At 42.1% G+C, this 24,246-nt stretch overlaps 1 protein-coding gene across 1 annotated transcript in view; it reads right to left on the bottom strand.

Annotated features, from left to right (window-relative positions):
- IQGAP1 (IQ motif containing GTPase activating protein 1) overlaps positions 1 to 24,246 on the bottom strand; it is a 59,819-nt gene that overhangs the window by 9,095 nt on the left and 26,478 nt on the right. Inside the window, exons 7-29 of the mRNA XM_010192398.1 lie at positions 23,880 to 24,058; positions 23,124 to 23,214; positions 22,479 to 22,642; positions 21,430 to 21,514; positions 20,161 to 20,324; positions 19,463 to 19,623; positions 18,852 to 18,976; positions 15,860 to 16,023; positions 12,716 to 12,806; positions 10,314 to 10,481; positions 9,814 to 9,956; positions 9,279 to 9,449; positions 8,163 to 8,246; positions 7,993 to 8,064; positions 7,829 to 7,898; positions 7,192 to 7,400; positions 6,131 to 6,286; positions 5,808 to 5,971; positions 4,432 to 4,656; positions 3,600 to 3,740; positions 3,432 to 3,516; positions 952 to 1,184; positions 40 to 172 (exon numbers count right to left, since the gene is read on the bottom strand). Coding sequence (XP_010190700.1) covers positions 40 to 172; positions 952 to 1,184; positions 3,432 to 3,516; positions 3,600 to 3,740; positions 4,432 to 4,656; positions 5,808 to 5,971; positions 6,131 to 6,286; positions 7,192 to 7,400; positions 7,829 to 7,898; positions 7,993 to 8,064; positions 8,163 to 8,246; positions 9,279 to 9,449; positions 9,814 to 9,956; positions 10,314 to 10,481; positions 12,716 to 12,806; positions 15,860 to 16,023; positions 18,852 to 18,976; positions 19,463 to 19,623; positions 20,161 to 20,324; positions 21,430 to 21,514; positions 22,479 to 22,642; positions 23,124 to 23,214; positions 23,880 to 24,058 — 3,278 coding nt within the window. The remainder of the gene's footprint in view (positions 1 to 39; positions 173 to 951; positions 1,185 to 3,431; positions 3,517 to 3,599; positions 3,741 to 4,431; positions 4,657 to 5,807; positions 5,972 to 6,130; positions 6,287 to 7,191; positions 7,401 to 7,828; positions 7,899 to 7,992; positions 8,065 to 8,162; positions 8,247 to 9,278; positions 9,450 to 9,813; positions 9,957 to 10,313; positions 10,482 to 12,715; positions 12,807 to 15,859; positions 16,024 to 18,851; positions 18,977 to 19,462; positions 19,624 to 20,160; positions 20,325 to 21,429; positions 21,515 to 22,478; positions 22,643 to 23,123; positions 23,215 to 23,879; positions 24,059 to 24,246) is intronic.

Below are 24,246 nucleotides of genomic sequence, written 5' to 3'. Positions count from 1 at the left end.
ACTGCTTATAAGGAGCGACTGTGACCAATGTGTACTTACAGTGTGTGTATTGATGATTTCACCAATAGAAATATAAATAACTGGTTTAGTGAGCGTCACCAAGTCAGAATATTCATCAATATTAAATTTATCCTGCAATTCAGGAACCTCACAGGCAGCCTGAAAAAAGCGTCTTCAGAAAAAAAAAAAGAAGAGGAAAGAAGAATCAGTGGGGCTCGGAGAGTTGCGTGGTGTATCAAGAACATTAACTCCCCACGGCAATCCCCGGCATAGCCTCTCTTCTTTAAACTACGGTACATTACAGCATACTTCATTTTGTCAGCTTTAGTTTAATACACCAGAAGTAAACTGGCAAATTCAATTATTGGTACTGGCCATGCTGACACTGTTCTCAGGACTGGTTTATGGCTCCGGTGACTTTGTTCACACATCCTCCTGCCTCCACTGCAGTAACCACCCCTTGCTCCCAGCAGTCTCTGGTTTTCTGTCTCCCAAAACACAAGAGGTGTAAGATGATGGTTCTTGAACAAAAGGTTACTCTAACTATACAAAGACCTAAATGCCAAGCTGCTTTATTCCTGAACACCACTGCTGTTTCATGTGGAACCAGCGTTGATATCGGACAGAAGAATGGATGTCCGTTTAAGTTGACTACGTCTGAGGTATGACAATAAACATATGCAAAAGCAACCTTTATTCTGGAAACTCTTACGTCAAAATACTTGACTTTGCCTAACTCATTAACATACAATGTATCTTCATAAGTTCCAGCAGCTCGTTTTATCTGCCACTGATGTTTATGGCAGTCTGGAGTACGATATCTTCTTTTCAACAGACCGCATAGTTGACAGAGATAGAATTTATCGTGTTTAAATTTTATTATTATTCTCTTTTTACTTGCAATATTACCCTCTGCCAGACTTCCCAACTTAATTAGCGAAGGTCTTCTACCTGAATTTCTGGTATGACTGCGATAGGTATTCATTGATGATGCTTAGGTGCGCGTTGTCTCCCATGAACATCTTATTGGATGCAGCGTGCTGCAGCATCTTCGCGATGGAGCCGAGGTTTCTGCGCTGGTCCGTGGTCAGCTGACCTCCAGCTGAAAGATCAATGATGTCAAACGCATCTGGTGCCACGATGGCGGGATTCATGTAGCGATAGTAGAGTAAGTTGCCAACAATCTGGAAAAAGTCAGTAGAGAAGAAACACATCAAGAAACAATGGTATAGGACCCAACTAAACTTTATTGAAACTACTCTTGACAAATTATTTTCTTGTAAGCCAGAGGCTCCTTCCAAGATAAATGTTCTGCTGTGCTGCTGTATACAAGCATATACTAGCCCAAAGAATCTACAGCGTAATGAATAAATAAATAAATAGAATCAGTAAGATGCAATAGGACGGTCAACACAAAGAGGGAAGACTGAGCTCTACCAGTCCCAGGACAATACAGCAGCAGATATTCCTGTGCGTAAAGATTTAACACTTAAATATGTATGGACAGGAGATGTTACAAGTTACCAACAGAGTCCCTCATATGAGCATGAGAAAAATCTATCAGGAGAACTAAATATAATTAAGTTAGTCTAACGAAGAGCAGAACAATCATGGTACAGAGGAACCCGGTAATACAGCTTCAGTGTGGAACAAGAGCCAATGGTGAGAGAAGGCGTGCAGAATCGGCCACCCCCTCTGACAGAGCAACAATGGTGAGGAAGCACAGCACACCAAGGAGCTAAACTGAAGAAACTACTCTGCATTCCTTATCCAAAGCCCTTTTCTCTTTCAGAGCAATTCTGTCAGGTGCATTGCTGACAATTCTGTTGTTGTGCCAACAACATTTTCAGGCACAGACCCCCACACAAAAGTTAGTGAGAGTAACCGAGAAACCATTTAATTCACAGATAAGAAACTCAGAGGTACAGAAGATGAATGGCATTTGATGCTTCAAAATCCAATTTAGCTAGACAACTGTGAGCAGCAATAAGCTTCAGGGAACCAAAAATAAAGATGTCCGATTATCCACACGCTCACAAATATACTTGTAACCTGTATTTGATATTTTGCCAAAAGTAATTCCAGCTATGCAAAGGAATTAATCTAACACGCTGATGTAAAGCAACAGTTCTCACACCACATACTGTAGTAATTTTTGGTGGTTCACAGAAATCTGCCAGGTCACTGAATCGTAGCTTTGCCTGCCTGCCATGTGACTTGAATGCACAGAAGAGATCGAGGTCTGAACAAGCAGCTGAAAACAGAGAAAAAAAAAAATCTGGCCGTTGCTGAGCAGCAGCCTCAGAAATCATTCACCACTGTCACCAAGGTCACGCTTTAGAAAACCATTTCCTGCAAGCCCCTGCTGCGCTCTCACAAATTACGTCACTGGGTGACAACAGTCAAAGCTGTTTACTACCAGCAATTAGAAAACACATCTGTGAAAGAAACCGTATTCATTGCTTTCAGACTTGTGGGAGGGAGAAGAGCAGTATATTATATGGGTAGCTCTGGTTGCTAAAAAAAAAAAACAACCCTATGAGTAGTCAGGGCAGGCAACTGCAGTTTTGACTTTCATGTGGACAGTTACATTGTTTCCACAAGGATTAATGAAAACCACAGTTTTCCACCTAAATTTACAGATGGAGGAAATCAATTCACCTGCATAGAAAGAATCGATGCCTCAGAATGGGAAAGCACAGAACTAGAAGAGAGAAGAAAACAGCATTCAGATTGGTAATTATTTTGTAATGAAGCGGAGGCAGAGAAGTTTAAAGAGACACGGTCAAGTATTCTCAGATCCAAACTTTGTTTTATTAACAAGCGAAGCATTCACAGACATTAAGTCCTTTTCAATTATCAAAAGCCATAAAACCAAAGAAACTTCAATGATAACCCCAAAGCTATACTCATCTGACAGTGACTACTATTAGGATCCTTTCAGTTCTCCAGACCTACTGAGTTGCAAAACACAAAACTGACTAGACACCATGGGATATGATTTCTAGTCATGTCATTGTCAAAATATCCTGGAGTGTTACAGACAGGGGAGTTAGGAATATCAGAATTTTGCATACAGGCTTTTTAACTTGACATTGTCTCTTGAGAAAAGGAGCAGCTGGCTGTGATCATACCAGCAAAACCAAGGTTTACTTTCTACAAGCAGAAGTACCCCAAGGCAAGAAACCTAAAGGACCAAATGCCCAGGATAATAAAAGCAAAGCAGAAACAACAGGATACCTCCTTCTGAACAATGTATCATATCTCAGAAAAAGTGAAACATTTTCTATCCGTAGAAGTAAATAAATAAGCTTTATATAGGTTTACATGCACTCCTCTCCACACATACACCCAACAAAGGAGAAGAATGAGATGTGCTGCCCACAGCCAATTTGGCTGACAATTATTCACAACAGCGTTCAGATCCTCACCTTCAGAAGCTCATCCTCACCAGCATCAGGAAACTTCTCATGCAGGGAGTCTTTTAGTACCTTGGCAATGAAACGCATTCCGTAACTTTGAGAAAAAGAAAAGGGCAAATAAGAGTGCTGCAAAGCATGAACCCACCAAGGCGTAATACTGTGGTACACCAGACTCACGGGATTTTGTCCACTGAACTAACAATGGCAGACAGGAACTTGTCTGTCACTGTCCTCATGTTTCTGATTGAGACATCCAGGCGCGTCCTCACCTCTTCGTGATTTAGAGCTTGTTCAGGAGTAACATCGTACGGCAGTTTGCTATTTGAAAAAGTCAAACGTGTGAAGGTGAGTGTCCCTCGGGCTAGCGTATTTCAATAATTTGTAGCTCGACACAGCAACTTACATTCACTTAGCTACCAAGAACTGTGCATTGCCTTCAATTAACCTTTCAGAAGAGCTAAAGGCTTCTTGCTTTTACTTCCTCTATTCTCCCTTGCAAAGGCCACTGTGAGAAAAGGCTCGGATAACTCAAAACTATCTTTTTTACAGCATACTGTGGATGTGCATGTGTACATGCACACTAGGCAAGAAAGCGTCATCTGTGACATGCAGTGGTACTTCAGGCTACAAATAAATTGGTGAAAAAACAAGCTATGCATTTGAACATGAAGATGATACAAGCTTGGACACAAGCCAGAAGCTACAACAGTATCCATAACATCGTTATAACACGCTATTGGCGGGAAGCAGTGCCAAATGAGTAGCTACGTTTTCTCCATCAGCTGAAATTATTGCATAGTATTCCAGTGAAGACAGATGAAGTAGGTAACTCATAAAAGCGTCTCTTAAGTCTCCTGTAAAGAACCCACATCTTTACCTGCATTTTGAACACGTCCAGAATTTTGAACCATACGGCAGCGAAGCCAAGGACGGTTTGGAATGATTAACCGAGCAGCGTAAAGCAGCCAAGCAACGTTTTGAAAAACACAGTAGTAACAAGTTCCCATACCTGGCCTCACCAGTTTGAGACTCCATCTGGTTAACCCAAGACTTGTAAATATCCACTGGATCAGTTTTGATATTGAGCGATTTGTCGTCTATGATTTCCTTCACCACCGGTGCCAGGATCTGCCTCAGGGCATTCTGACCACGGGCACCCCGGTTGAAACTTACCACCATTTTAATAACAGTAGGATTCCCAGTCACAATTTCATGTGTCTGGTCTACTTTTGATCTGCAGAAGAAAGAATCTATATGAAATAGGAGGTACACATAATTCTGTCAGCTTTAGATACATTTCTCGACATAAAACAAACTCTTAAAGAGCATCACCCTCACAAAACAGATTATGGATTTGTACTAAACTCTCGATACAGCAATGAACTACAACACTGAATAAGAACAATACTGGAACGCTTCTCAAGACAGATGAAGCAAGAAAATTACGACCTCTGTTTGGGAATTCCAGTGCAACTTGCCAGTTGTAATCTCGATGACGATTAAGGCGAAGCCAATTGTAGATTCTCTTTGAGAGCACAGTTCAAAAATACAAAGGAAACAGCATGTTTTATGTAGAGGAGAAAAAGAACAGCAGGTTTCTTCCAGTTGAAATAAGGAAATAGAAAACAAAAGTCACTCCTAGCATACTGCTATGTGAAACACAGCAGCAGAGGAAGAAGCATCTACATTTCCCTGGACTATTATTACAAGCATGAATTTAAGGGGGGAAAAAAAGTCTCTTTTAGAAGTTATTTGTTTCAGAGCATGTGCCATGTTCACACCCAAGAGGCATTCCAAGGAATCCTTAAAGGATAGTTCCTCAAAAGCTTTAGTCTCCTACACAGTAAGTCGTGCAGCTCTCTAAAGAATTGAAGTCCTGTAACACCAAGCTCTTAAGGCCCAACTGACCAAACAAAACATCCCCAAGGACAGCGAGAGTCCCTAACACTGACAGTAAACAGAAAAGCCAAACTGTAATGAGTCTCTGTTTCAGCCTCCTCATCAGCTTTTGGGAATCTAGGGATCTTAGGGTTAGCTCTGTTCCCAGCTTATAAAGCCTGAGTTTGCAGTTTGTTTGAGGTGTTTATAACCAGACACTGAAGAACTGAGATTAGGCTGAATTTTAGGATGACACTGCATCAGATTAAAAGGAGCTGCCGCAGTGAGCGGTGAAATCTTGACTGAAGTAAAAAGCCCTCAGTGGACATACCTGACTCTTCCTTTATAGACTATGTTAAGAACAGATATGAAATGGGAAGAGGACAGCGAAGGGACAGTTTAGCATTATCTGCATATTAGCATGAGATACAACACGAAAACCATCTCAGCTCCAGAAACTGCCAAAACTGATTCAACAGCAAGAATGCGCCAAACGCTACCACGTACTTGATCTCTTCTTGCAATGCTGTTTGGAAGAGCCGCAACAACAGGTACTCCTCTCTTTGATTGGATGCATAGTTATACAGCGTGAAGATGACAGAATCCATGAACTTTGTGGATTTGTTTTGAGGCATCTGAAAAATCAGCTTGGCCAAGTAGGTCGGGTTAGTCTACAAGAACAAGAAAAAATACTTGGTGTGCATGTTCACAGAGGCCAGTGTCGCCAAGAACGATGGTGGCCCAAAACTACAGCCCATAAACAAAGACTACACCAAGACACGCACGCCCCTGTGCCACGAAGATACCAAGCAGTGTTATCGGCTGTGTACCTGAAGTAGGTAAAACAGATGCTGATACGCTTCCAGCTTTTCTCTCTTCTCCTTGCTCAAAGCTTTCAAACCTCCCCTTTGTTTGTTCAGCATCATCATGTCAGAGAGCTGCTCTTTGTTCTTCTTGGTAAGTTTCTTGCTATGAGAAACAACATCCTGGAAAAAAAAGAATAGGGACAGATTCCACTCTGAGTATTTTATTTAACAGGCAATATTGGAAAACGGTTGCACCCGAGGGCCCACTTCTCTTCGTATGTGGAAAGGCAGGTCAAGGTATACCTGGAGCTATAAAGTGAAGCATTATTTGCTGTGGCAGCAAATTCTCTGACTGGAAGTACATGTTCTGCTTTGTCCCCGACTTCTTGAATTTCTGTGAAACCCTAGAAGACTTAGTCACTCTTGGCAGCAATTACTAACAGAGCTGGTAGGATCCTGAAGATGCTTTAAAATGTTTTCCTTTTAAGATTAGGCTTAAAACCTAGAACTCCTGTTTCGTGCTCAGCGAGCTTGCTGCCTCTAAGTACTCCAACAACAATGGCACTTTTCGCTGCAGGCACCAGCCCAAAAGCTGCAGCTTCCTTCCAAGATTAATTTCACTACACCAGATGAGGTTTTACACTGGGAAGAGCTTGGTGCCATGCCACCCAGGACCAAACGAAAAGCTGATCAGAACTTCAGCTTGAAGAAAAGGCAATGCCGTATCAGCAAGGGCTTTTTTCAAGAAATGAATCACATCGTGCAAGTGATAAAGGAGGCCTCCTTTAACCAACAAACATCAGCTGGCACGAGCATGTCTCTTGCCTCCAAAATCACATCCCCTCACTGCAAGCTTGTGGCATAGCTTCAGCTCTTGTTTCTTCTTCCCCTACCGTTTCTTTCTAGGGACACATACTGAATTAGTGGAATGGAGCAAAAATGTACTGGGAGTGAAATCTGCGAGTCTGGGGCAACGCTTTTTGCTGGGCCTGAGTGACTGAGATCCCCGGCCAGGAGCTCTCCATGCTGTCTCTTGCTGGGCTCAGTTCAATCTGCAGCTCGTCCCCCATCAGCACATTTCCTACCTGCAATGTAATTTTGTTTTTCACTAGCAGTCCAATTTTGATGTCCATGAGATTCAAGTCATTTTCCAGTTGCTGATTGGATCGGATCAAGGTTACAACTTCTTCACGCAGTTTCATTAGCTCAAGCTCCTCCTGAAAATCTTGGTCACTCTGATCGAGCAAGTGGACAAATTTCCGAACCACAGCCATAGGTGGGTTTTCAGCATTAACTAAAAATAGGTAAGAAAACATCAGAGAACGGGAGACAGAAGTAAATATACGCCTTATTTATGTTTAAACAACACATCAAGGAGCAGCCACAATAAAATTAGTACCACCATGTCTAAACCGCTTCTGATATTTCCAATTTCTTGTTTTGAGTAAATCATGAGAAGCAAACAGTAAAGAATGAAGTCAGCATCAGCCTAGGGTAGTCCACACCACCAAAGGTAGCTGCAAAGCTGCAGTTCTATTTTTCAGAAGCAAAAGCAACAGCTGGAATCGAGTTTTCCTTCAGACTCAACAACAATCAACTCTCCACATTGCCCTGCCAACTTCATCCCAATTGTCCTGTCTTGATGTCATGGATCGCACTAGCAACATCCCTTGCAAATAGAGATTCGAGGCACATCAGTTTTATACCCTTGGCAACACTTACTTAGGGTTTTGTAGTCTTCTCGTGCTTTGTTTGCTCGGATAAATGCTTGAATTTTTATAACATCATTTATCTATGATTAAAAAAAAAAAAAAAAGCACTTGTCCTTATTCTGGAAGGAGTACAACAGTCAAGTACTGAATTCATTTAACAAGGTATCTGCTTACGTGGTTTCTGAAATACTGCAGACGATCTCTGTAACGTCTTCTGGCTTGATACATCCTGGTCATGGATTGAATCTACAGAAGGGCAATCAATATACTCAGATAAAAACCTTTCCTACAAAGATCACTACTCAAGACATTTACCAAAAAAGTCAGTAGGGAGCCTTCGCTACCTTCACTACTTGGTCCTTCTGTGCTCGCAGGTAATCCAAACGGATCTGATATGCCTTCCTCTGCTTGTAGCCACGCCACTGGGACTGAAAACAGAAAAGAGCACAATGACATTACTTTTCTAATTAAAAACAAGTAATTACAAATCTGACCTTCTTTCTGCTCCTCAACTTCTAGCTTCCCTTCTGGGTAAGTAAAACGTGAGGAAGACATGCTTATCTTATCAAGAAGCAGACAGTGTAAAGCATTAACTACTTCACAAACTGTAATTGTGAGACTTGAAATTACCCCACGAAAAGCCTGGGCCTCCTGAAGTGCAGTCAGAGATCAGGGATGCAGCTGAACAGCGACACTGACAGAAACTGTTTGGCGTGAGGATCACGCGGTAGATGCTGCTGCTGCAGAAGTTAGGCAAGGGGTTGGACTACACTGAAGGGAGTGTGTGTTATTTTAATGAGTTGGGAGTGGTTTTGGCAGTTTTGTTGTGGGTTTTTTGTGATTATACATGCAGAGCGTGTGCTACTTAGGCAGAAACAAACACACATATACTACTCAAATAATAAAGTGACAAGAAAGTGTAACGCATCTATTTCATTTGCACACATTTCATTTACAACACCAGAGAAGGATCTTTTCAATTGCTTTCCTGTAAATGTGCCCACCCTCATGCTGACTTATCCCATCATCTCTTTCGGGTCCTCAATACTTCAAATCCCTGCACGAATTTGAAGCAAAGAATCTTACTTGGGAATACTAAAAACCACGTTGTTTCTCTTTAGTTCATGAGGAATCACAGCAGTAATTTATCACACGGTGTTATCACCGTAAACACATACAACACACTTCATGTTGCCCTATTCCCAAAAGGCTGAATCTCATAACATGATAGGTAAAGCTTCCTCAGGTAAGTTTATGTCTCTCCAATTTTGTCTGAAAAGACTTTATTGATTATATATGACCAAAACTCTTTGGGAGGAGGAAACGCCTTTAGATAATTTGCAAAGTAAATACAATTGCATGTCGTAACTGTTTAAATTGATTAAAAACTGTCAATAAGCCTGCATATAGAAAACAACTGCAGAGTACAAGTTTCAAATGTAATTAAAGGAAACCGTTACCTGAATGCAAGTGATTGCTGGGACTTGTTTCTTCAAAAAATTCATTCTTGAGCTGAATTCCTGGCGAACAAGATATCCTCGACAGCAAGCCTGAAGTTTCGTAATCAAGTTCTCATTGGCCAGCCACAACTGCTCTCGGTTGTATGCTGCAGTGACTCCAGATATGGTGCTCTGGATTAATGTTATGGTAGGAAGAACCAGAAGAAGAGAATGGAGACAAGAAGAAACGGGATGTTACGACAGCTTTCCTACTGTGCTCACAAGAAACTTCCAAGTTGCCTTTCAATAAACAGCAACACCGTGGTCCTGTACCTTTTTACCGACAGGACCGGTTTTCCTGAAACGGGACAAGGAGTTTTGACGTACACAACCTGAAGATGCCCAGTGAAATAAATCAGTCACTAAGCTTGTTAACATGACTAGGGCATTGAAGCTCTCTCTTAGGAGCTGCATTAAGGATGGGAATGGTAGGAACAACAACTTTTCAGCTGAGAACAACACGTGCTAAAGAAAGAGCATCTGTTATGTACCCTACCTGTATCTCCTCCCGTGACAGCTGTGTGTCATTTTGCACAAATTCTGCCGGTTCATCCCATCCTCCCTCTTTGGTCCGCAGGTTATGATAATAATGATAGCCTCCTCGCACCCAGTGTTTCACCCACTCACTGCCATTGCTCCCTAAGAGCAGAAATTGCAACGTAAGTCTCAAAAACAGACACAAGTCTTATCTTTCCTGCATACAAACATTAAAATCAGGAAAACTGCATATGCAGATGCTCCTTCCTTCAAGAAAGAGAAGGAAAGTTTTCAAGTCCCTCAGGGCCTCATATGAGAGCTACCCAAACACAACACATTCTACAAGTGGAGAATATTCTCGTTTTTGTGAGTTTTTAAAAAAAGCTTAGTTCACAAAGCATCCACAATTGCCACCTGTAACACAAGACTTCCATCCAGAGGTTTTTCTACCTCTGGTTCCAATTCCACATGCAATAATCTTGAATTTATTCCACTAACAGTTAGCAACTTGAGGTTCACCTGCCGCTACTTTTCTGCTCTTGACTTCTGCCAGCTCTCGCTGATACGTCTCAGCACATTCGGGAGTGACTCCATACAGCCCAACATCCGGAGAACGCAAGGCACTCAAGGTCTGGCTGACATCGCCACGGTCCACTGCTGCGTTGATAGCCAGGATTCCTAAGGAGACTTTGGTAACAGGGAAGCAGGTTATCTTGGCGTCAGTGGGCTCAGTGACTCACAGCAAACACAGAACGATAGAACCGAGTGAGGCAACGTGAACGCACACAGTTTGTTTCTGCGTATATACACAAATATTTTAGTGTATACACATACAAAACAGAAATAAAAACCAGACAACTTGCAGCACAGAGGTCTCTTCAGCAAGGAGTGTCCAACCATACGCAGTACAGTACGGACAGCACATAGTTTCTGTGTCCAGGTCCCAGCACGGTGCTGATTTACCACCAGAATTTCTCATCAACTCACAACGTTTTAGCTCTACTCTGACACCCGTTTTAGTTAAGGCAGTTCTGGCAGAGCCAGTCACAACTCAAAAGGGGCCTTTTCAACAACTGGTACCATCCGTGCCTACTGAAAAAAGTATGGAGTAGTGTGTAAACAAGCCAAAAAATCAGATCAGAGAAAGGCAGGGGCAGAGGAAGAGAAAAATAACAGCACGTCATCCAGGGCAACTCCCGAGCTGCAACTCAAATACAGACGTGTTCACAAGAACACAGGGATCACACTGACACAGGGAACATGAAATACAGTCATATACAACACAGCGCCAGGTAAGACTGCAAAAATGCCTGTTCATACATGGATAGATAAGGGTACCTGAAGATTTTAGTCAGGCTTAAGGGCACATATTTTATTCCTGCTTTGGCCAAATGTTCCTTGGCATGACATTCAAACTGCTGCCTTGCCAAAGTGCTCGGTGGGTGGGAAAATGATGGGGAAAAAACACACTTGTACTGCTGAGAACAAAGTAAGATGAACAGGTAAAGGTCTGCCCTAATCCCTCCACCCTTGTTTTTTTTAGGCAGTTGACAGGTAAATTCACTGACCAAATGATGTCATCGCAAAAATCTGAACTAGGCCATGGAGTTGGACAAACTCACTGTGTCTTTTGTTAGAAAGCTTTTTGTGAACCTGTTGATTTTTCTCTTTTCTAAAGTATCTACAAATAAAAACCACAAATGGACGAGGCACAAATATAAAAGCAAGCTCATTTCTGTACCAATAGAAGGAGGATGAGAGGAATCAACTGTGCCAGAAACTCTGCATATCTGATGCACAGACTCATGAAGAGCTCACGTCCAGTGCGGCTCTCAAAGCCGGCCCAACCTCAGCGCCTCGTCTGACCGAGTCTGCGAAATCCCAAAAGGACAGAGACGCCACAGGGTCCTCGGATGAGAGGTTCCAGACTTGGATTAAACTTTCCAATTTCCTGTTCCTTGCCTATTCAAGACTGCATATCTTTGGATAACTTTAAGTATCAGCCCAAGATCAAATTAGAAGTTTTGGAAGTGGAAAGCAAGACATTTTATCAGCACTCCAGAGATTAAGAAATAGAATCAAGAAAAATATAAGGCGACTATAAAGAAAGAAAACAATCAGTTTACTAATACTGTACAAATCGAGCTAAACAAGCAGACAGGTGCTGATGTTGGATGTAACAGAATTAGAGATTTAGAGTAAATCCAAATAGAAAAATATTGTATTTTAAAATAGTGTTAATAACAAACTCTCCGAAACATGCAGTACCCAGCAAGCAAACAGCATATACAGAGAACAGGCCACTAGACTATGCCAGAAGACTTAAAACCCCTCATGTTTTGCTAGTGAGAAAGTTTGTCAGGAACAAAAAAAACACCAAAACCTCCCACAAAAACAAACCAGACAAGTTTAGCAAAGAGCAGTAATTACTTCATTGCTTCTAGAGGCAGAAAAAACACCATTATAAAGACTGGGATGTAATGACGTGTGGGCCAGTCCACCTGCAAACTGCGCTAAGAAGCAAAGATGGGTATCACTGAATAGAACTGAGACAAGACAGCAGCATGCAACGCAAACAACAGGTCAATACCATTTAAATTGTGTATGTGAACATTCTCATACCTAACTAACCACCCACAGACACACACAATTAGTTGCAAATGACAAACAATTTGATAGAGATTTCCCCAGTCGCACGCAAAACCAGACAATGGGCATATCCCCCCAGAAGATAAGGAACTTAATATCTGAAGAATCTGAGGTCTACTTTTCAAAGGAAATTATGACAAAAGAAGCACAACAGTGCATTTGATTGCCTTTGCCACATTTGTGTGACATTTCTAGCTTCCAAACTTTCCCTAAGTAACCAGAATTTTGGTTGATAATAGGGATTAATTGCAATATTGCATGGCGATACTTACATCTCTCGGACTCCTCTGTGTCCTTGTTAGCCCTCTGAATCCCATCCTGAATTTCATCAAGCCAAAGTACAGCTGTTTCATCCTGTGTGTCCTGAAGAGAATACGATGAGAAAAATATACACAGCATGAGGAGAAAAGTATCACTATTCTTGCAAAGTAAAATAACCCATACTCAATGAGAGCCAATATAGCAGTTTTCCATATTGGAGGGAGTAAGAAGCAGTTCAGGTTTTCTAATTGACTCCAACACAAAGGTGTGCATTTGTGACTCTCGGACACTACTATGGCATTACCAGGCTCAACACCTCCTCCCAGTCAGAAACTCTTCAGGAAACAGAACAAAGAAGAAATTCTGTCAATGGGAATTGCTCTGGTAAGCAAAGAGAGCACAAGGCCAAGGACTCACACCGGTTAGTCCAAAAGGCGCGCTTGCTAAGAGGACGTGACTTGGCAGGAGCACAAGCTGGTCCTTCAACAGAACATGGCTACAGAGGCCTTGGAACAAAAAGCTGCCAATGTACATCTGTGTGCAGAAGTGAAAAACTCTCAGGTAACCAATGCTGCATCAGGCCGTTCCTGTCTCTGTTCACAGAGGTTCACAAGCCCGTGCAACCCAGCAAACCAGAAAGCGCTGTGCGTATTGTGGCTGGGTGTACATGCACGACAGTCAAAGCCAGGTTTCAAGTCTTTGTTTTAACAGATTGCTCGTCAAGGAGCAGTGATTACACACTATCCCAAATTTTGGCTGCAATTTGAAGAAATCAAATCAACTAATGTTACTTGCAGAAATTTGAGAAGAGGAAAGAGACAACTGTTTAGCAAGTCCCAAAATATACATAAAGAACAATGACCCAGGAGTTGCCAGGCACAGCTTCTCCCCACCCACTGCTGCTTCCTGTAGGTTACTACTGAAAGAAACACAAAGTTGCCACTGCCACCCCTCTGACAACGCTGGTTGTATAAACAGAACACAGGAAACGTTCTCTTCTGGAATGGAATAATAATCACACTGCACAAAAGAGCCACTATCTACAGCAGCTTTAGGGTCAGACTGAAAGTGAACATTTCCTTATGTGGCATCTGCATTTCTCCCACTGTTTTAGTGGGTCTGAAACCGACATGCTTAATGAGACTGCCTTCAAGAGACCAACGTGTCCTTCACAGGCAGATTTCATCTCAGCGCCCAGGGAGTCCCGCCAGAGAACCAGTAACAGCGAAAGTCCTGTCCTGGGAGCGGGGGAGAACAATCAAAGAAACAACTTCCTCTAGTGTCACCTCTACCAGCAGAAATCAACCCAAAGACTTCTAAAACCACCCCATCCTTTTCTATGGATTTACAGTTGCGGGCTCTCCAGAAGGTTCACACACTGTAACATACTGCAGCATTTGCTGGTTCTGTCTCTCTTATCACCACGTGAGCAACGCACATCGCACAGCGCTCCCCTTCACACACGCAACTGAACCACATCTGGTGGTGAACTACAGCCCCTCTTGGCCCCAGGGGACAGAAATCACCAGCTAGTAACTAACAGTTATTTCAGACAGTGACTAATTTCCCCACAATGTCACTTTATAATACGATCTTTCAATTTCTGAAATTACTGCCACACTACTGGGAGGAGCCCTAAACTGAACATTTGTCTAAATAAGGTAACTTCACGCCAGCTGAGAAGTTACCAGCACAGCTTGGCACAACCTTAAGTGCACACTAAAAAGAGTTTATTATTTCATTCTGACTCAGCGGGAGGAAATGCTTCAGCACAAAATGGGTTCCTAAGGAACATTAACCCCTGCAGGGCCCTTGGGGAAGCTGCTTGATGATTTTCATCGGAATCACAGAATCATTCAGTTGGAAAAGGTATCAAACATCACTGAGTCCAACCATAACCAGTCCACCACTAACCCATGTCCCTCAGCACCTCATCTCCCTGTCTTTTAAACACCCCCAGGGACAGTGACTCTACCGCTGCCCCTTCCAGTCCCTGAGAGCCCTTTGGGGAAGAGATTTCCCCTCAGATCCAACCTCACCCTCCCCTGGCACAACCTGAGGCCATTTCCTCTCCTCTCTTCGCTTCTTATGGAGAGCAGAGCCCGACGTCCCCTTGCTGACCCCTCCTTTCAGGAACTGCAGAGGGATGAGGTCTCCCCTCAGCTCCTCTTCTCCAGTTGAACCCCCAGATCCCTCAGCCACTCCCCAGCTTCACTGCCCTGCTCTGGCCACGCTCCAGCGAAATGCAGAGAGTTTTCAGCTATTGTCATCACGGGGGTTTACCTTCAGTCAAAACAAAAACCAAACTGCCTTCAACACAACCCAGATTTTAGTCTCTATGTGAAATTTTGCATTAGCATCTGAGCAATGAGCTTCACAGCAGAAAAGGGAAAAGGGAAAAGGGAAAAAAACAAGGAAAAACCAAAGCACTCTCAAGCCACTGAAAGCAGAGACATCTGCTATGTCTTTGCAAATGGGAAAAAAAAAATCTGTATCTCATTCACACTACTCAAAAATCAGTTGTGTACACACATGCGCGCTCCCATCTTATTTCCTTAACCCATGAGATTAAGGCTCTTCCTCTCTCCATCTTTTCTTTCACATTTAGTCAGTTAGTGAAAGCAGCCACTGTGTACAAGTACGTAGAAGTCCCTGGCTAATTAGAAAGACAACTACCATTCAAAAAAAATCATTCGCAATAGAAATGTCATCAGGTGAACAGGCATCAGCACACCTTTTGCTAGTAGCATGTATTTTGCTTAATTTCTTTTTCACAATTTACCACTTAACACATTTTTTCCACTTTCAGAAGCTTTCTTTTTGCCATATACAACTATGCCTATGACTACATTTAACAAAGAACACAGAAAAAAAATACTTAAGTTTGCAGGAAACTTGCATTCTGAAGTCCAGAGCTCCTAGAATGAAGGTGGTCTCCTTGCAAAAACAGATGAGCTGCGTTATTTCTCTGCATTCATGTGGTCTGGCTGCAAACCTCATTCCCCAGCACAGAAACATCTAAACTGACCAGGTAAGATCTGCTGATGGCACGTAGAATGCCCAGCTCCAGTTCTGATTCTTGGCTTCCAGGAACAGCAATACGCCCACTACACAGAGGTCAAGGTTTTACAAGAGGTGCATTTGATTGCACTCACCTGTGCTTTCTCTCTCTTGGCTCGCAGTAGCGTGTCCTGGTAATGCTGTGCTACCTTTGGGGTGACACCCTCCAATTTTGCTGCGGGAATCTGTAAGGCTTGAATAGTCTTTCTGGCATCCCCTTCATCCAGTGCTTCATTGATAAGACCAATTGCCAAAATCCCTAGGGAGCAAGGTGTAGGGAGAAAAAGACAAAGTTCCATTTTTGGTCAAGAATAATCACAAGCATCGCTTCAGAAGATGCGGTTAGTTCTTCCTAAACCAGGTATCAGCTGAGAACTGCAATACTCTTAACAGAAAATTTTATTTACTAGTAAAGAAAGCAAGACTATTTCTCTGTGTTAACGTAGACATAATGCCTGGGAGCTGCAGTTAAAAACCCTGTTCACTCAGAGAGACCACATGTGGGAACAGAACTGAGGCCTCAGGCACCCAAACGGCCAGAGTTCACAGAGCCTTACCCAAGGTTCTGGCTTCTCTAGAAAACCTTCACATGAAGCTAAAGACAGGCAGGAATACCAGTTAAAAATACAGCAACTCCTTTAATTAAACACATGTAGCATTATAGTTTGATCATCACACATCAAAGAGAAATTTTAAACAAAAGTAAGGAAGGGGCTCGGTGTGGGGATTTCCAACTTGGGTTAATGTACCTAGAGACCGTGACTGTTTCTTTTATGTAGCAAAGAGAATCACAGAACAGGAGTTTATAGGAAAAACAGAACACCTTATGGAACAGCAATATGTTATAGCTCCTCAATAGAAAGCATTTTCCAAGGGTAGTGGAAATGATAAATACATGCTCGTATGCCTTGAGGACCTTCTCAGACTAATTTAACAGGAGATTAAAAAAATGTATTCTTGCATAAGGGCATGCATGAAGCAAATTAAGAAATTCCCCATGAGAACAACTTATCTCATGACAGGATTTTCTGCACCTTTCTTTACAGGACAAGGCGTGTTGTAAGAAATGAGGTGTTGGGACTACATGGACTTTTAGACTTCTGCTGCGGCATCTTACATAGGCAAAATATTATGACACCAGCATCCTGGTGTGTGCACACACCCGTGCGGGTCTGCGTTTGTGTGTTCTCAACAAATTTGCCCCTGTGACCCAAACAGGAAACCCAGTGTCTATTTGGAGATCCAGGAAGCAAGTTAATCAAGATAGTGGGCTCTTACATTAGAATTTAACCCTCTCTGCAGAATAAAGTCTTTTCAAGGTGAAACACAATTCACCAAGTACACAGCAAGAAGCGTCAAAAGGCACCTGTTTGTCTCAGTGGACAATATAAGCTTTATCATCCCTTCTTACGACGCAAGGCTTTGAGCTAAATATTACAAAGATGGCTTGAAAGTAAATGTCATGCTCCTTGCATACGCAGGAGGTTTTCAGTACTGGTCATAACCAAAAATTACGGTCCCTTAATGAACCTGAAATTTAAAAACAGCAGAAAATTAAACCACCTGACAAAGAACCTCACAAGGATCTACCCGAGAAGTCTGCTTAATTGCGCTATTTTCAAGGACTCCTCTGTCTTCACAGTGGATTTTAAAGCCAACTGTCTGAGAGAAAGGAAAATTACTCAGATTTGCCATTTTGCTGAAATTTTCATCATTACGCTCAATCCCAGTCTTCCACCACTGCTGGAAGATGCTTATTAACAAAAACACTACTAAAAAATAGAAATGGAAAGAAACGCAGAACTAGAAGACACACAGAAGTTTACTTAACATCCATTCACATTTCTCAGCTTGCATCAGGGTTTTTTCCCCTCATGAGTATTCACGTTTTGGTCCTCACGCTTGCTGTATATACACTTATAACTTCTACGGGGTTTTGCATATTTTTTGATCGGAGGTTTTTTTTGCACTTCACTGATGGAAGTAACTGTAAACAAAGCCATTCACTTCCTGAAAGATCAGCACTTGCCATTTCAACTCTTATTTCGGATTTTGGTCTCAAGATCTGGAACTTAAGAATTGGAATGGCATCAAACTGATGAGATAATTAAATGCTCTTTGAAAAATGAAAAATCTGTATCTTAAAACTCTTCACTTAAGCAGAAGCATTGAATACATAACTGTTGAACAGATGGCGTTTCAGAATACATTTTTTGTCCCTCTCTCTTGATTTATCACTGAATCCAAGTAACTGCAAATGCCTGTTTCTTTGATGAAATATCTGCATCTTCAAAGCAGCTCTAATTTGGAAGTAATGTTAATACAGACAGGAATTAAAGGACTGAGAGCAAGACCTGGAACTAAACTCGTCTCTCTTGTCCATTCAAGCTCCTCATCCACTGCACAAAGGTACCTGACAGAGCCTTACATCTGAGAGACACAAACACGGGCACCTGATCTCGCATAGGCAGGTCAGATCACCCACAGACAGAGCAGAGGGGGATGCCGGACTGGGTCTGTGGCATTTCCACTAAACACTGGCGAGGTAAAATGGCCAAAGCACATTCAAAAGAAGGACCAAAAGGGAGAAGAGGAAATCCTGAACAGGGCAGAGATTGCAGCCAAAGAGAGAAGATGACTTCAATAAAAGTAACTTCTACTGAAAGCAGCAAACTAGGAAGGAAGACGGCGTACTCAAAGACTGGGCTACAATGAACCAGAGATTTTGGTAATGCTAGTTTTCATTAAATTTGAGGGATTGAAGCAAAATTAGAAAAGATTCCAGACTAATCCTAGACACTGACTGCAAACAACGCATTTTGTTATGCAAAAAGGGTTGAAATTCGCATTAGAAAGACTAAAATTGAAACCAGTATCTCCAAACACTCCTGACTGCCTGATCGCTCCATCAAGCTGCTATCAAGCCTTTTATATTACAGACCACCAAGTCTTGCTTATAACGAAGATCTTCCTAGTTATCTAACGTGTGACACACCAGTCAATCAACGTTTTGTATTGACACGCACTACTTTTAGCACTTCTTATGAGCTAGGATCAGTCTAGCATTTATGGAGCAGAAACACTTACTTTCATGTTCTTCACGCACAACTACGTTCACCTGATCCACACATGACTGGATATCATTCCACGTGATAAACTCATTTCCTTCTGCACGTGTTTGAGCTTTCAGTTTCATCAAATCATCAATGTATCTGTCAAAGCACAAAAACCAAACCGAAAAACTATCACATTGCAACAAGCTGGCCAGGAAACACACAGCACAAGAACTGCACACAAAGTGGAAGAGGTAACACGTGAGTTGAAACTGGAACAAATATGAAAAGGAAAAAGAGGAAAAGCTGTGTGCAGGGTGGTCAGCCTAAACATGAAATCACCAACAAAAGCACTAAAACACTGAATGAGGGTCCAGGGCAAAGAACATGGGGGTGAGCCGTATTAGTGACAACCTAATGGTACCACAACATGGCTTTAATGTGAAATCCGTGAGAAAGTGTTGAGAGACAGCACAGAAATCAGACCAGTAAGAAACAGTAATCGCAAAAACAAGATGCAAGAGCCAACCGAGATTAAATCAGTACCGTAATAAATAACATAGAAAGACCGTAAAGTGTAAAATTTCAGAAAGCCACAGAATATAAGGAACATCAGGGACAGACATGATTCCTTGAAATATCCACCTCTGAGAGTTCTCATCCTCAATGTTTGTAAGCCCTGTGACAGGACTGCTCAGTTGTTTCCACACTGTATTCACGTCCCCTGAATCCAAAGCCCTATTAATCAGGGCCACAGAAGACAGCATCTCTACAGCAACAGATAATTCTGGATGGGTGAGGTTACCCTGTGTACAAAGAGAGGACAAGAAATTAATTCCACTCGCTCTCTACAAACTACTGCTGCACACAGACCAGAGTAGCTGTGAGAACAGACATATCACAAAGCAAAGGAACAATCTTTATGAAGCAGATGTAGAAAGATAAAAATCATAACCAAAGCTGGAATGCCAAGAGACTAAACTAGACTCATACAGGGCCCCGTAGCTCAAGATTTAGGATTAAACTTCACATAAGAGCAGACTGAACACCAAAGCAGCTCTAGGAAGACTCAAGACAGGTTTGTTCCAGAGAAGGCCTTTAAGAGAACAGACAAGGTAGACCTGGTGATCACAGAACCACAGAGTGTAAGGAGTTGGAAGGGCCCTGGAAAGCTCCCCCAGTGCAACCCCTGCCAGAGCAGGATCACCACAGCAGTCACACAGGAACACGGCCAGGGGTTTGGGTGTCTCCAGAGAAGGAGACTCCACAGCCTCTCTGGGCAGCCTGGTCAAGTGCTCTGATCCACACCAACTTCCAGAAATATTAGAAAACGCAGTACTTACTTCAGGGCTCTGCTGCTGTAAGGTGGCCAGCTCCCTTTGGTACAGATCTGCAGCAAATGCATAAACCTCTGGTAACTGGGCCTCTGGATTCATCATTTCTGCCACAGTCTTCTCAGCATCACCCATTCGAATCGCAGAATTAATTCTGGCTACTGCTGCCAGCCCTAGAAGTTCAAAGATAAAGAATGAGGAAGGCAGACAGTTGTAACCCCAATAACACCACCATTTTTATTCCATTCAAGAATCAGATAGCTGACATGAAAAAGAGCAATTCTCTCAGCTGCAGAAAATGAATGAAGCTTTCTGATCCATACTTCCCCAGTCTTCCATGACTGCAGACAACTAAAACACGTAACACCATCTTTAAAGTAAAGCTCCTGTTTAAAGCCAGTTCACGTTTTTGCCTGGTTATCACCATTTCAGTCTTCTGATAGTAAGAAGCCTCATAATTGCAAATGTTTGGATGGATGAGTAGTAACAACTTTTTCTTCCTGTCTGTGTCTACCCTGCTCACAGCAGTAACAGGCACGCTACAGTGGACACATATTGGCTAACTTTAAAATAGTGCAAGTAGGTAAAAAATACTGAGCTCCATGCTGAACAAGTACAGTACATTGAAGACAGCCTACTAGTTACAAGGTATTTGCTATTTTCCTCCTGTACTCTAAACCCTGTCTTCCCAGATCTCTAGCAGTCTCCTTTCTACCTATTACAAATTTAACTAATCGCTCCTGCACAGCCAGAACAGAACATCCTTCTGCAGAAAAGTGTTCTGCATAGCGTCAGAGGCATCAATCAAAAGCAATCAGCCATTGTGATTGACATATATTTTGCTACCTGATATTTAGAAACAAGTAAAGGTTCTGTAGCTCAAACCAAGCAAGCTTTATGTCAGTATGTAACCTAACTTTCACACCTCATTGAGCATTTCAGATTTTCTTCACAGATCCATAGCTCAAAAACTCATACAGGCATTCTAGGAAAAAAAAGGTTACTTAAAGTGGATGTAAAAATTTCATGTTTCTTAATATTTCAAATTATATGCTGTTATCTCCAGCAGTATTGTAAGAGCTGGATAAAAAACGCTACAAATAATCAGGGCAACCAACTCCCTTTAATGCTCTTAGTAGCTGTGAAGTCCTTAAAGAACTTTCTTAATGGTTTGTGAGAGACATCACATATCTCCGCATAGACCCAAATACGGTGCTGTCTCATCCTTTTGATCACATCCATGGTCACTTCGCTGCAATAATTTCAGCCGATCCTTACTTTGCTGATACTGTTGCGCTGCCCTGTTAGCAGCATCTACTCCCAGCTGCAGCTCTTCCTTCTGCAGAGGACCTGTAAGGCCAGCCTGAAAAAAACCCAGAAACAATGGGGGTGAAACGATGTCACCTTATTCACTTCAAATAGCTCAATAAAAAGAAAAAAACACAGCTTTTCCTTAAAACACACTAACGCTACGTAATGCTACATACAATGCTTCTGCAAACAAAGAATGCCACATATGTGAGGAAGACAGAAATTACTCACCAGATTCTCAGTTCATATGCTGAAAGACCGTATGTGCACAACCTGATCCCTTTTGCAGTATTAGAAATGCAGTCCCATGAACACAGCAAATAAAGACAAGACCCAGCTTCCAAAACCATAAAATATTTAAGGCAAAAGGGGGAAAATTTGTGGGAAAAGAATCCCTGCACATGAATGCTGGAGTGAAATTAGCACTGCGGCCCGCACACAAAATCCACTGAAGATTTGGCTTGAAATAAGAAACTAAAGTTAACCTTAGTTATAGAACCCGAGAATCATTTCTGTTGGAAAAGACCCTTAGGATCATCGAGTCCAACTGTAAACCTAACCCTGCCAGGTCTACCACCAAACCATGTCCCTAAGTGCCATGTCGACTAATGATGTGTGGTGGGATTCTCCACAGTTAAAGCAATATATGCTTATCTTATAGGCATTTATAGAACACAAATACCCACGTTATTTGGGCGCTGACAACAGTAAAATGAGAGGGAATATGCACCTCTATTATAACGGCTTTACTCACACACATACGAGTTAGAATTTTAAGGTGTGGTGAAAGAATTTTAACAACATATACATACATACAAGCATTACACAGACCTTCCATATGCAGAGATTAAAACTAAGTGGTAAATATGCTTACTGTATGCTTCCGTCTCTTAGCTTTAGCTTTTTCAACCCAACACTAAACTAATGCAGGTACATAGCAAGTCATAAGTATACAATGGCATGGTGAAAGGAGGCGAAAAACCTCATGAATCAGGGTAGTCTGGACTTTTCCATACCTCCTGTTTATGTTGTCTATCACTCAAAAACTGCTTGAAATACCAGTCACAATTTTCTCGAAGCAATCCTCGGAGTCCCAGGGCTGGTGTTGCCAAAGCTTCATACAATGCTAATGCATCTCCTCGTTCCAAAGCTAGGTCAATCTTTGATATGGCTGCATGTGCTAGCAACGGGAAAGCAGAGTTTTAAGAAAAACATTAAATGAGGAAGTTCCACAGTTTGTATAATCTACTGGTCAGAAATAAATACTCTTAGACCTGAGGGATAGCAAGGTTGGTTTGAAATCCAAACAGAACACTTCCAAAGTCATTCCAAAATCAATTCCAAAGTCAAATGCCAGGCAGTACTTGAAAAGGGGGCTGAAGGTTGGAAATAGCAGGCATTACTCAAGATGAAGAACTAGGGGGGTGAGGGAGAACAACAGGGACAACAGAAGGCAACAGAAGTAAAAATGAATTCCGCTTACAGCTATGTACTAATAATGAACAAAACAAAACAAAACAAAACTCAAACCACCACCAAAACCCCCCAAAAAACAGGGAAGCTGCCTTCCACTTTTGTCAGCATTACAGAAAGTGAGGAGAAACACAGTTGGTTTTTAAGTAGTCTTTCAATTAAGACTATTACTTTAACATGATACCTACTGTTCACTTTATTGATGTTTCCCTGAATCTCAGCTTGAGTCAGAAGTTCTTCATACACATCTCTCTCTCTCTCTGAATTTTCTGAGGCAATCTGAAGATGAAATTAAAACTGATCGGTTTCTACAGTTTCCTTTGCCCTCATAGATCTTCTCATTTAAAAGGTCCGAGAGGACAAGTGTATCTCTATATAAAGCTGCGATAGCCTATCTAAGATATATCTCTAGACATGCAAAAAGAAGTCCTAGAACTAAATACACAAACTATACTCACACTCTGATACAGACAGCCCAGAAACACCTTATTTCAATGTAGTGGCTCTATATGAACACACAGTAGGAGCTCCAGAACACAAAAAGCAGCACACACAGCCAGGCATTTGACAGAGAGCGTTCTAAAACAACACCAACTCCTTCCCAGAGGTTCAGTCTGTTCAGCTCATTGCTTCACTGCTAGGAAAACATTATCGGTATTGTATGAAAACAGAGGGACAGTATTCCCAAGATACAAAGGCTGGCGTGAATTCTGGATCTGTGTGGCCCACACTGCAGACAGCTGAACAGAGTGACACAACTGCTGCCTGCCTCTACAACAGGAAGACGGGTCACCGGGGGACAGCAGAGGACCACCAGCAGTAAATCCACCTCACACTAAAGATGCAGGACTGCAACGCACACTCTGCGAATTGCCCACAGTTTACACTGCAAATCAAAATTGACGTGCAAGCAAATAGACGTTTTGAAAGAAGGACTGATCTACCCTATTTTTAGCATTCTCCATCTTGTCTTGCTTTGCCCTGTACAGCGTGTCTTGGTAAGTGGATTCCAGTTGGTCATCGAGATTTATTAGCATGGCATTAGGGTTCTTCATTGCCATAAGAGTGTCAGCTGGAACCTGACGGTCGATTGCTTCGTTAATCGCAATGACAGCAGCATGTACTGAAAAACAAATCACAGTCTGCTGGTTATTCCCAAGCACAACAGCTCTGTTAAAAATAGAGAACTTAACTGGAAAGAGCAGAAGAATTATCTGGAAATTAACTGGAAACCAAAAGAATTATCTAAGTACTTCTTATTTCATCATGGCTTGGTGTTCTTGGCAAAAAATGGCAGTCTACTTCCTAGTA

The sequence above is a fragment of the Mesitornis unicolor genome, unplaced genomic scaffold, assembly GCF_000695765.1.
Source record: "Mesitornis unicolor isolate BGI_N332 unplaced genomic scaffold, ASM69576v1 scaffold17759, whole genome shotgun sequence".
NCBI classification, from domain to species: Eukaryota; Metazoa; Chordata; class Aves; order Mesitornithiformes; family Mesitornithidae; genus Mesitornis; species Mesitornis unicolor.
The sequence above is the reverse complement of the archived record's forward strand: the minus strand, read 5'-3'. Positions and strand labels throughout refer to the sequence as shown.